We start from the raw sequence: 12,021 nt of genomic DNA on the forward strand, positions 1-12,021 counted from the left end.
GATGGATCTGACCAATGCAATGCTTCTTTTGATGGTTCTGGTCAATATAATACTGGTGAAAATGGTTTTGGTATTTTGCGATGCTGATGGAGATTTGATTTGATCAATGCAATGTTGAATACAGTTCTGGTGAATGCAGTGGTGCAAATGATGGAATCAATGGTGTGGAAGTTTGAGTCAATTGTACAGATGATGAAATCCGATCAACGAGAACAAGTCCACCAGTATTGCAATCGCCAGAACTTTTATCTCCCGTATTGCAATCACCAAAGCCATCTCCATCAGCATTGAAATCACCAAGACCAAGTCCATCAGCGTGGCAATCACCAGAAACATATCGACCAGCATGGCAACCACCAGAACCATCCTTACCAGCATTGCCATCACCAGGTCTCCAGCATGAAGCTCTCACGGGTTCTAACATCGCGAGATTACGAATTGTTTTTAAATATTTAGAAACGATTGTGGTAAAGTCGACATGAAATAAAAATTACAGTTTCATCGACATCTCGAGAAGGTAAAAAGCTCTCATGGGTTCTGACATCGCGCGACTATGAATTGCTTTTAAATCTTTGAAAACGATCGTGGTAAAGTCAACATGAAATGAAAATTGCAGTTTCGTCGACATCTGTAGCATGGAAAAATCCCTCACGGGTTTTGTCATCGCGCGACTATGAATTGCTTTTAAATCTTTGAAAACGATTGTGTTAAATTCGACATGAATAAAAATTGCAGTTTCGTCGACATCTCTAGCATAGAAATAGGTCTCTCGGATTTTGACATCGCGCGACTATGAATTTTTTTTAATGTTTGAACGATTGTGGTAAAGTCGACATGAAATAAAATTGCAGTTTCGTCGACATCACTAGCATAGAAATAGGTCTCTCGGATTTTGACATCGCGCGACTATGAATTTTTTTTAATGTTTGAACGATTGTGGTAAAGTCGACATGAAATAAGAATTGCAGTTTCGTCGACATCTCCAGCATGTAAAAAGCTTTCCGATAGGGTTCTGACATTGTGCAACTATGATTTTTTAAATGTTTGAACAGTTGGGGGTAAAGTCGACATGAAATAAAAATTGCAGTTTCGTCGACATCTCTCTAGCATAGAAATAGGTCTCTCGGATTTTGACATCGCGCGACTATGAATTTTTTTTAATGTTTGAACGATTGTGGTAAAGTCGACATGAAATAAGAATGGCAGTTTCGTCGACATCTCCAGCATGTAAAAAGCTTTCCGATAGGGTTTTGACATTGTGCAACTATGATTTTTTAAATGTTTGAACAGTTGGGGGTAAAGTCGCCATGAAATAAAAATTGCAGTTTCGTCGACATCACTAGCATAGAAATAGGTCTCTCGGATTTTGACATCGCGCGACTATGAATTTTTTTTAATGTTTGAACGATTGTGGTAAAGTCGACATGAAATAAGAATGGCAGTTTCGTCGACATCTCCAGCATGTAAAAAGCTTTCCGATAGGGTTCTGACATTGTGCAACTATGATTTTTTAAATCTTTGAAAACGATTGTGGTAAAGTCGACATGAAATAAAATTGCAGTTTCGTCGACATCACTAGCATAGAAATAGGTCTCTCGGATTTTGACATCGCGCGACTATGAATTTTTTTTAATGTTTGAACGATTGTGGTAAAGTCGACATGAAATAAGAATTGCAGTTTCGTCGACATCCAGCATGTAAAAAGCTTTCCGATAGGGTTCTGACATTGTGCAACTATGATTTTTTAAATGTTTGAACAGTTGGGGGTAAAGTCGACATGAAATAAAAATTGCAGTTTCGTCGACATCTCTAGCATAGAAATAGGTCTCTCGGATTTTGACATCGCGCGACTATGAATTTTTTTTAATGTTTGAACGATTGTGGTAAAGTCGACATGAAATAAGAATGGCAGTTTCGTCGACATCTCCAGCATGTAAAAAGCTTTCCGATAGGGTTCTGACATTGTGCAACTATGATTTTTTAAATGTTTGAACAGTTGGGGGTAAAGTCGACATGAAATAAAAATTGCAGTTTCGTCGACATCTCTAGCATAGAAATAGGTCTCTCGGATTTTGACATCGCGCGACTATGAATTTTTTTTTAATGTTTGAACGATTGTGGTAAAGTCGACATGAAATAAGAATGGCAGTTTCGTCGACATCTCCAGCATGTAAAAAGCTTTCCGATAGGGTTCTGACATTGTGCAACTATGATTTTTTAAATGTTTGAACAGTTGGGGGTAAAGTCGACATGAAATAAAAATTGCAGTTTCGTCGACATCTCCAGAAGGTAAAAAGCTCTCATGGGTTCTGATATTGCGCGACTATGAACTGCTTTTAAATCTTTGAAAAAGGTTGTGGTAAAGTCGACATGAAATGAAAATTGCAGTTTCGTCGACATTTCTAGCATGGAAAAAGCGTCCCAAAACAAAATCCGATAGAAGGAATACCGGAAATATCGGGAGAATCGGAAAAATCGGAATAAAAAGCCGTAATCTTGAAGAACTCCTCCTGCTGGAAAGAAGGGATTTGAAGGGTCATCGGGGCTGACCAAATATTGTAGTTTCATCTGAATGAAGGGAGGAGAGATATTGTGAGTAGACTTAAATTAGGTTCGAAAAGTCGACATGAGAATGCGTTTGTTTACTTTGGAGTATACTGAAGGTGATTAACTTTTTATTGGAGAAATAATATCGCAAATAGCTCTTTCTCACGTACGAATTCTGCGAAAGGAAGACGCGCGATGGAATCATTCACCCAAGTTAAAATTCTCAAAAAGAATATCAGTGACGTATCAGAACCTTGTGAATTTTACAAGCAGGAGTTAGTGGAGCACCAAGATGCAGTTAGAATTGCAATAACGATGTCGTTCATTTTCATTCTCATTATCGTGACATGTAGCATGCTTTTCTGCTTTTTCTTTCCACCTAAAAATGATAAAGTAAGATAATAATTCTATAGCTTTTTGTTTCGATTATAAGTTCATGGATCAAAAGCTCCTAAGTGATTTCTTTTGGGAAGGAAGTTTAAGTAGTTTTGGGGTAGTTTGCTATATGATTCTTAGTTATTTTGATTCAATAATTATGCTTTCATTTATTTTTTCAGCAATTCAATCTTTCCAACTTGAGAGACCCAAGAACGGAAGAGGAAGAAGTTTAATGAAATTTTACCTATTCGTTACCAAATATTATACCTTAACCACACACATTAAAATGCTGTCCATTTCTCTTTTTTGGTACCGTAATCCCAACTCGTCCCCTATAGTAGCGCCCCTGGCCCAAATCACAAAATAAAAATTTTTAACTTAAGGTCAATACACTTACGTTAGGTCGACAAAAACTGTCAAATTTATGTTTTTGCCTCAGTTCTTGATATGTGTAAGTCAAGATTACGTCATTTTTCCTATCGGAAACACCTACCGTGGTCGCCACGGTTGGGTTTTCTGTGAAATACAACTTGTGGAAGCAAACTGTAAGATTTTATTCGCGCTGACTGTCAGCAATAACACCCTCCAATAACAAACATTATTAGATGTCATTATCTAAAACAACTTTAAAACACATCTGAGAAAGCATATTTCCATATTGATCAGCTGCGAGTCTTATTGCAATTTTAAAAAATACATTGTACTCAAACTATAAAGGATACTTTGTTTAAAAACTCTTCTGATACAAGAATCGCATCACATACTAGTACATAAGTGCTTTATAAAACAACTAGCCGTCCCGGCGTCGTCCGAGACGACTTTCACACGATTTTAAATGCCCGCTTCGCTTGCACCTTTTCAGTAATACTTATATAGAAAGCAATGCCCTTAAATTGATACCCTTGCATTGCTTTAAAAACCACAATCAGATTTCTTTCGTACAACATCAGGGTAATAAAGGGTCGTCTAGCCATCGTGGCTAGCCATCATGAGTAGACATTTGAGTGTGACTTTGAAAGACTTTGAAAAACTTTGAAAAATGTTTGTCTTTATAAGTGAAATTGAAGTTTGAGTTAAATTCAAAGGAAATTTTCCAAAAGATGAAGACTTCGGTGGTGTTTTCAAAAATTTAAAATTTAACTGCGGAGGATTGAATTTAATCTACAAACAAAAACGCGGCTAAATAGAGATGCGAGCTAAAAATCGCTAGTGGAAAATGTTTGATGCGAGAATCCTGCAGCGTTTTTTCCCGTGATTTGCGTATTATAATATAGGATTTCACTTATCACTTAAACTGTTTTTTCCATTGCAAAGTCTGACAACTTTCTTTCCTGTTCCTTTGGGAATTAAAAGTTTCTTTTTAAAAATTCTGCTTTCAATACTCTAGCGATTAAAGACAATTGTTAATTGTTATTTTCATCTTTCATAAAGTTATTAACATAGTCAAGTTAACAGAAAGTCAATCTTATTACAAGATCTTATTACTCAAATATTTTAAACAAGCTCCCTTTCGTTAGAACTTTGAGAAAAAATCAAAATAACTAAGTAGATATTTTGTATTATTTGATTCCACAACGGCAATTTGAAAATATCCTTTTTGTTTGGTACAAGAATCTGAATCGAGGCCATGGTTACTTTTGTTCTCACTTGAATAGAAGTGCGATTTGCTTTAACAGTGTGACTTTCACGGCAGCAGGAAACACCCGTTTGGTGGGATAACGGGTGTTTCCGATAAGAAAATGACGTATATATAATATAGCCCCGGGTGTTTTTGAATTCGTTCTTTTATCAGGATTTTTTTGTTTTTTTAATATATTTAAAAATGTTCGAAAAATCGATGCAAAGTTACGCTAGAAAACAGTACTTTTGTCGACAGCTTTTGACAAGGGCTCGGAAAACCCGAGTTAAAAAATCGCGAGTTAGAAAAAACCCGAATTAAAAAACCCGAGTTAACTTTTTTTCAAATTCACGTCATAATTAGAATTAATTTCATCACATCTAAGACAAGATCACTTTTGTTTTTGAGACGTAACAAACCCTACTATCATCACCTACATCGAAATAGTAAGGTGTAAAGGCTAAGCCTCCTGTAATATTTTGTAAAGGAAGTAAAAATTGCAGTGTTGTCGACATCTCCGGCATAAAGAATGTCACGGGTGTTTTGTTTTGACATTGTGTGCGACTATGAATTTTTTCTAAATATTTGAAAAATTGTGGTAAAGTCGACATGAAATAACAAAAAATATAGCAGTTTTGTCGACACCTCCGGCATGTAAAAAAAGACAGTTACAGGTTTTGACATTGCGTGACTTCGTATGAATTATAAATATTTGAAGAATTGCAGTAAAGTCGACAATGAAAATAAAAATTACAGTTTTGTCGAGACCTCAGAGACATGTAAAAAGGTGTCGTTATGGTTTTGACCGCCAGACTACGAATATTTTTTATGTTGGAACAACTGGAACAATTTGTGGTGGTAAAGTCGACATGAAATAAAATTTGCACCTTCATCGTTGACCAAGTCGACGCTCTCTTCGCCGACATCTCCGGCATATAAAAATCTGTCGTGGGTTTTGACACTGCCCGAACGCCCGAACGCTATCGAATATGATTTTTTTTCATAAACATTTGAACAATATTGTGGTAAAGTCGACATGAAATAAAAATTGCAGTTTTGTCAACATTTAAGCCTGTAAAAAGCTGTCGGGGGTTTTTACATCGTGCGAACTAAATTTTTTTATAAATGTTTGGTTAGATGTAGTAAAGTCGACATTAAATAAAAATTGCAGAATTTGTCGACATTTGCTTCCCGCCACTAAAGCAAGTTTCATACCAGACCTTTTCCTTTTTCACTTTTTAAACCCTCGTTCTTGAAACTGGTGCAACACAAGGAGACCGAGGAGGAAGTTGTTCCAATGTCTTTCCCATAAGCCTTTGCGGTCGCGTGGGAACAAATCAAGATGTGTAATCTGTGCCAAATAAATGAAGGAAGAAGAATGTCGACCTGAATGAACCTTATCAAAGTAAGTATAGTTTTTTCATAATTATTATGTAATCTGTTAATTATACTTAAGAGCTACACTTGAAATTTCATTCAAGTACGCTTAAATTGAAGTCTAGAATGGCATGTATCAATGGAAATTTTACTTGTAGAGAATATCAAAATGTTCAACACTGGTACTGTGTAGATTGTGTTATCTCACCAAAAGGTTCAACACTTTCTCCATCTGAATTGCGTCAAATAAGGTTGTTGGGAATAATATTTCCCAAACTTGATGTAGTTTTCATAATAGCTATGTACAAACTCAATGAAAAGGACTTCAAAAAGACAATTCGATTTTGCAATTTTGGAAGTCTCAGGAATCTTAGATCTCTAAGCTACAGGAATCTTGAATCCAAATATAGAATGGCATGTATCCATGGAAATTCTGCTCTTCGAGAATACCAAAATGTTCAACACAACACTACCGAATGGACCAAATGTGTAACCTCACCAAAACTTCAAGATCCAACACTTTCTACGGGTGAATTTTTGTTGGGAGTAGCATTTCCCAAACTTGATTTCGTTTTCATAAAGGCAATGTACAAACTCAATGGAAAGGACTTGAAAAAGACGATACAGTTTTGCAGTTTTGGAAGTCTCAGGAATCTTGAATCAAAATCAAAATCTAGAAACTGCTCATCAACGTGTGTAAAAATTTGACCTCGATTAGTGTTTATGGTTCAACTTGGATTCAATCTAAGCTACCACGGCGTTATCAATCAATCATATTTATGATTTATTAGCGCGAGACGTGTGATGTCACAGTTTCATAATGGCTGATAATGAGATTAGAATTATGTAGCAGAGAAAGAAATATGCGGGCAAAATGGAACAGCCAACATTTTGGTTTCTGCTGAGAGACATAGCCTTCAACAGCTAACTTCCTTCTTGACGGTGGTGCATAGAGCAATAACTAAAGATTCTAGCTTTTTACTTTCGCCAATTTAAGCCTTTGTTGCGCGAACTAAGGCAAAAACTGTGATATTTTGCTACTTTTTTACTTTTTCTTTTAATTTCTCTCTATCTAGTATTAGGGAGGTTGGGCCTTACGCGTGCGGCAGTAACAAAACATAGATTTTCGAAAAAAAATATTCAAGCTTACATATCTCAGGAAGGAAACCTCTTAACATAAGTATTTTTTCCAAAGTGTAGAGAATTTATTCAGCTTTCAGAGAATCGTGCAGCGTTTTTGTTTTCCGTGATTAGCGTATTATAATATTGGAAGACACTACCTTAATCGTACTAATTTTCGCGGGAACTAATTTGCGCGGTTTTGGCCATTTTTAGACAAATTTCTTTCATTTTCCTAGGGCTGAAAAGGTGTCGAAAACTGTTTGCCGAAGTAGAACCAGAAATGTTTCGGAAATCGTCCTTTTTTCACATTTCCGTCACATTATTTCAACTTATTTAATTGTTTCTTTTCCAGAAAAATGTTCTTTATGATGATGCCCAAAACTTAGCATCGTTTGATTTCCAAAAAAATTATCCTTTGAATCCGAAAGTCCTTTAAAAATTGCCGGAACAGCTGAAAACCAGCGTAAAACGGGTTTCCTTCATTTTTTCAAGTTATACTCAACAGATTTTTTTGATTTTTTGCACAATGATGTAAAATGGCAATGCCAAAAATGTGACGGAGCCTAAGAATTTGAGATTTTAAAGGATTTTAGTGCGATTTTATGGTATGTCTTCCAGTGTCTTCACATTTTTAAAAGTCATAAAACCTGAACCTGAACTACCTATGATCACAAAATTAGGTTGAAGTTGAGCCCAGTGCAGTTCACTTTTTTGACTATTTGATATCAATCTTTCAGAATAAATAGTTCAATGGAGAAGAGAAAAACTAATTTGAATGTTAATAACAATGATTCTCATATACTCTGCAAGAAAGCTAGAGCTAACATAAACCAAGACAACAGTGTTATTTTTGATGACATTAATAGAAAAAGGAGCGTTCTCATTAAAAGATTTTTGTGCAAAAAGTTTGGCAAGATACAAAATTTTGCAGCAGTATCCAACTCTGCATATGTTTTCAATTGTACGACAAATCATAAATGATTTAATTGACGCTGCAATCTGTGGAGGAGATACAATATCGATTGATAAATCTTATGATGATTAAAGCCAAATACAGGTAATTAAGAGCAAGGAGAAACAAAATACCTTTTTAATATTTAAACAAAATTATTAGCAAATATTTTTTGGAACTACCTAGGGGTCCTAAAAATTAACCCATGTCTATTCCTCTGTTACCAACTTTTCTCCGAATCAGATCATTATAGTTTTACTGACTTTTTGGACACTGATGCCAAATGGTAATGCTCAAAACGTGACAGATTTCGTGTTTTTTCTGCACAAAGATATGTATATTGCCAACAATTTGTCAACACTTTTTTGTACAGAAAACATTCTGATGACAATGCCCACAATTTACAACTATTTGACTTCCAATAAAATCAAACTTCTGAATAATTGTCGAAACAGTAAAAAACGCTATAAAACAGTTCTTCTTCATGCTTGCAAGCTGTAGTCTGCGTTTTCTTTCTTCTTATCGTTTTTCTATTTTCATCTGACTTTAACCATCAAGTATGTCCATTCAGCATGTTGCTTGTTGATTGAAGATCAGGGAACTTAAAGGGATAATCAGATGACAAATTAAATTTGGCTTATAGACATCTTCCATGGTCTGAAGTAAAACCCAAAAATATTTTAGCCCAATTATTTTCAAAAGTCGTTGCCTGTTTGAGCAATACGGTATGGTAATTTACTTGTCATCTGTCAAGGCATTGTGCTTTATTTTAAGGACCCTCAGGGTTTGAATTAAAAACTTTGTGAATTGTGAATCACAGAGTCAACTTTAGCTCTTATAAAGAAAATCACGAATCAAAAGCAACAATCCATTGTCGTTTGAAGCTTCAAAATTTCAAGAAGTTCATTCAAACCACTTATAATGCGCAACAAATTCTATTTGCCCAAACCATGATGCGTTGGCGTAACCAAAATATTAAAATGAAAGATTGGCAGGTTGTCGTTTACATTGTTGATTTACATTAGAATTGTGAAGTCTATTCTAACCAATAGAATGTCTTGGTGTATAGATAAATAAATATTCAATTTCATTTTGGTTCAATTGTATATAATAAAAAGTTTATTTATGTTCTGAATTCATTTTTGTAAAAACGTTTTCATATTTCAAAATAAGTTCTAAGCACAGGGATGACCCACTATGACGTCAACTTTTGCATAATTCATTTTTTGCATTTTTGGTGTACTGTCCATTGAGAAACTTATTCCAGGGAAATCTTATTCAGCATGCTGGTTTGCAAATGAAATGGAGTATGTCAAATTTCATTTTTGTCTTGTTATCCCTTTCAAGTTTCAGTCATAATTCAAATTATAGTTTTATTTTTGTTCTTGATTTTTTTCAGATTCGTAGTCATGTCACAAAAGGGAAGACGTAAGGTAAGAATTCTCAAACACAAAGCAAGCCTTGTGTTATCTTCCATTCCTCATCATTTTGATAAAGTAGTCTGTTGACTTGAATGTTAACGACTCGTTCTTGCTAGTTCCTTGAGAATGACGCTTGTCGATTCTCAAATTTCATTTTAAGGGCCTGGCTTTTTCATGTCAAAAAAATACAGAAACCACTGAAAAGTGAAAAGTGAAAAGATACTCACGAAAACCTTTCTTCAGTACCGAAATTTTCCACCATTTTGAAATCAATATTATGTCTCGCTAACCTTAACTTCAGAACAATCAAGACAAGACAAGCGGTCACTTGTGAACGCCCATAAGCCTTTTATACTGAGAAAAATTCCCGCTTCTTCTGCACTCTTCTGCACGCTTGCACTCACAATATCTGTGACATCACCTGGTTTTACAGAAAACACCGAAAAACTCAGAAAAGTGTCATGAAAAAACCTGGGAAAGCTCAGTGGTTGCAGGAAGAGGGTTTTGACTGGAGACTTTTTGAAAACACCAGAAGCACAGTAAACACTTCTAGTCTGGAGGTTAGGTGTTTTCGGGATCCCAAAAATGCAGAATTTCAGGTTTCTGTTTCAAAATTTCTGCACTTTCAGTGTTTTCTGGACTTTTTTGACATGAAAAAAACAGGCCCTAAGAGAACATTGGTAATGATTTCAATGCCTTAGGCTGCATACCATTTATACATCCATCCTATCGAACCCAACCAGTTTTCTAAAGTCTAAATGGTTTGGAGTGGTTTAGCTAAACTAAGATAAATTAAGATGACCTTGCAGTGTCAGATTGTTTGTCGCACCGCTGTTTTTAATTCAAAATGGTAGACTAGGCGGATAAAAAAATCAATGCTTTGATTTAGGCTTTTTCGTCCGCTTCTTGTTCGCTCGTCTAGAAAAACGGGAGTTTAAACTCAGGCGTTGAAATAAACTAAAATCAAAACAAAACTACAAAATGGTTCACTCGGTTTGCTAAACGAATCGTTTAGCTATCGAAGCTATCTTGCAAAAAAGCTAGTTTGGTTCGATACATTGTTTAGGTAAACTTTTAAATGGGTTGATCGGTTTGCTAAAACTTTGGTTCCACTTCGATAAGATCTAAGCTAAATGGTATGCACCCTTAATAATCTTCTTGAAACAAAAATAGACAAAAATTTTGAATTTTTACTTCTGAAAAGATAAATTTTTGGTCAAAATAAATGCAGTAAAGAAGGCTAGGCACCACAAGAACAGGTTAACATGCTTCATCCCACCATCACAAGCAAAAAATGTGTGTCGCATAATAGTTTCTTTTTGGACCTACCAACAAAGGTAGTCTTTTAACCCTATCTGCCCCGGGAACCCCCCCCCCCTCCTGATTTTTTCTCCCCCAAATTTTAACCGCGAGCTGAATTCTTTTCAAATTTTCTGACTTCTCCAGAAATTTACCCTTATACATGTATGTATTCCGAAAAAAAATTCCCAAAATCCAAATATTACAGCCTGAGCGGCTACGGATTCGGTGGTAACCGCCCAAAACGCCAAAATCTGAAAATTTCAAATTGCCATAAAATCTGAACCACTTGTCCAAGTCATTTGAAATTTTGTACAGTAATTCAGATTCAGATGTAGAATAAGACTGCATAAAAATTTTTCCCAGAATCCCTTCATTTCTTGACCTCAATTACCCAGGGGGGGGGAGCGAGTGGCGATTTCGCGTTTTTCGCAAGATTTTGCCGAATTTTAATCAAAATTCTCATTCAATGGCATTTTTTTCTATTGAATCTTGTTTTATGTTGTAAATGTCAACTCTGTACCAAATTTCAAGTTCATTGCACCATTTTTCAGGGATAGTTATGGATAATGTGTCATCACACGCAATTTTAAATACAAAGATTTTAGAACGTTCCATAAGAAAGAACGTTCGAGGACGTTTTACAATGGGCTCGAACCATACAGAACGTTCTAGAACGAAATGAATTTATCGTTCCTTCTGACGTTTCGTTCCGTTCCGTTTCTTTTTTCACTTTACCATTGGAACGCATTCTGGAGATAAAATGTTCTAAAGAACGCTCTATAACGTTCCGATATCGTTCTATAACGTTCTGATATCATTCAGGATTGGCCCTAAAAATCATATCTCTGCTGCCGGAAAAACTTCTTACATGGCTGGCTGACAAATTAAAGTAATTTGTGTATCTACAATTTTAGAAACCTTCACCTTTCTTATTTGTCACTTGTTACTAATGTGGCTTTAGATAACGATTTGCGATCTCTATTGCCTGTTTGTACTTATTTTATACCACTGAGACAGGGGTGTACACTTTAAAGAAATCCTTAAAAATCTATAATTTGCTAAATAAACGTTAAGAAGTCTCCATGAAAAAAGAAAATCTTTAAAACCCTAACGAGAACAAACCATGATTTGACACAGAAATTTCTTACCTTTGGCTAATGATCTTTGGGGTCGTGTTTTACATTATGATGCAAATCACCATTATTAGAAGAAGATAGCAGAATCAAAATAGGAGAACTGACTTTATAAAAAAATTAAAGAAACTCTTGCAGTAAACACTGGCTTCAAAGTATTCTTGCTTTTTT

At 35.4% G+C, this 12,021-nt stretch overlaps 1 protein-coding gene across 1 annotated transcript in view; it reads left to right on the plus strand.

Moving 5' to 3' along the window:
* Positions 1-8,030: 8,030 nt before the first annotated feature.
* Positions 8,031-12,021, plus strand: part of LOC136804223 (uncharacterized) — a 29,892-nt gene continuing 25,901 nt past the window's right edge. Inside the window, exons 1-2 of the mRNA XM_067060923.1 lie at positions 8,031-8,099; positions 9,394-9,427. Coding sequence (XP_066917024.1) covers positions 8,077-8,099; positions 9,394-9,427 — 57 coding nt within the window. The 5' untranslated portion in view covers positions 8,031-8,076. The remainder of the gene's footprint in view (positions 8,100-9,393; positions 9,428-12,021) is intronic.

This window comes from Clytia hemisphaerica, unplaced genomic scaffold (genome assembly GCF_902728285.1).
Source record: "Clytia hemisphaerica strain Z4C2 unplaced genomic scaffold, Clytia hemisphaerica genome assembly, whole genome shotgun sequence".
In the NCBI taxonomy this organism is placed as follows: Eukaryota; Metazoa; Cnidaria; class Hydrozoa; order Leptothecata; family Clytiidae; genus Clytia; species Clytia hemisphaerica.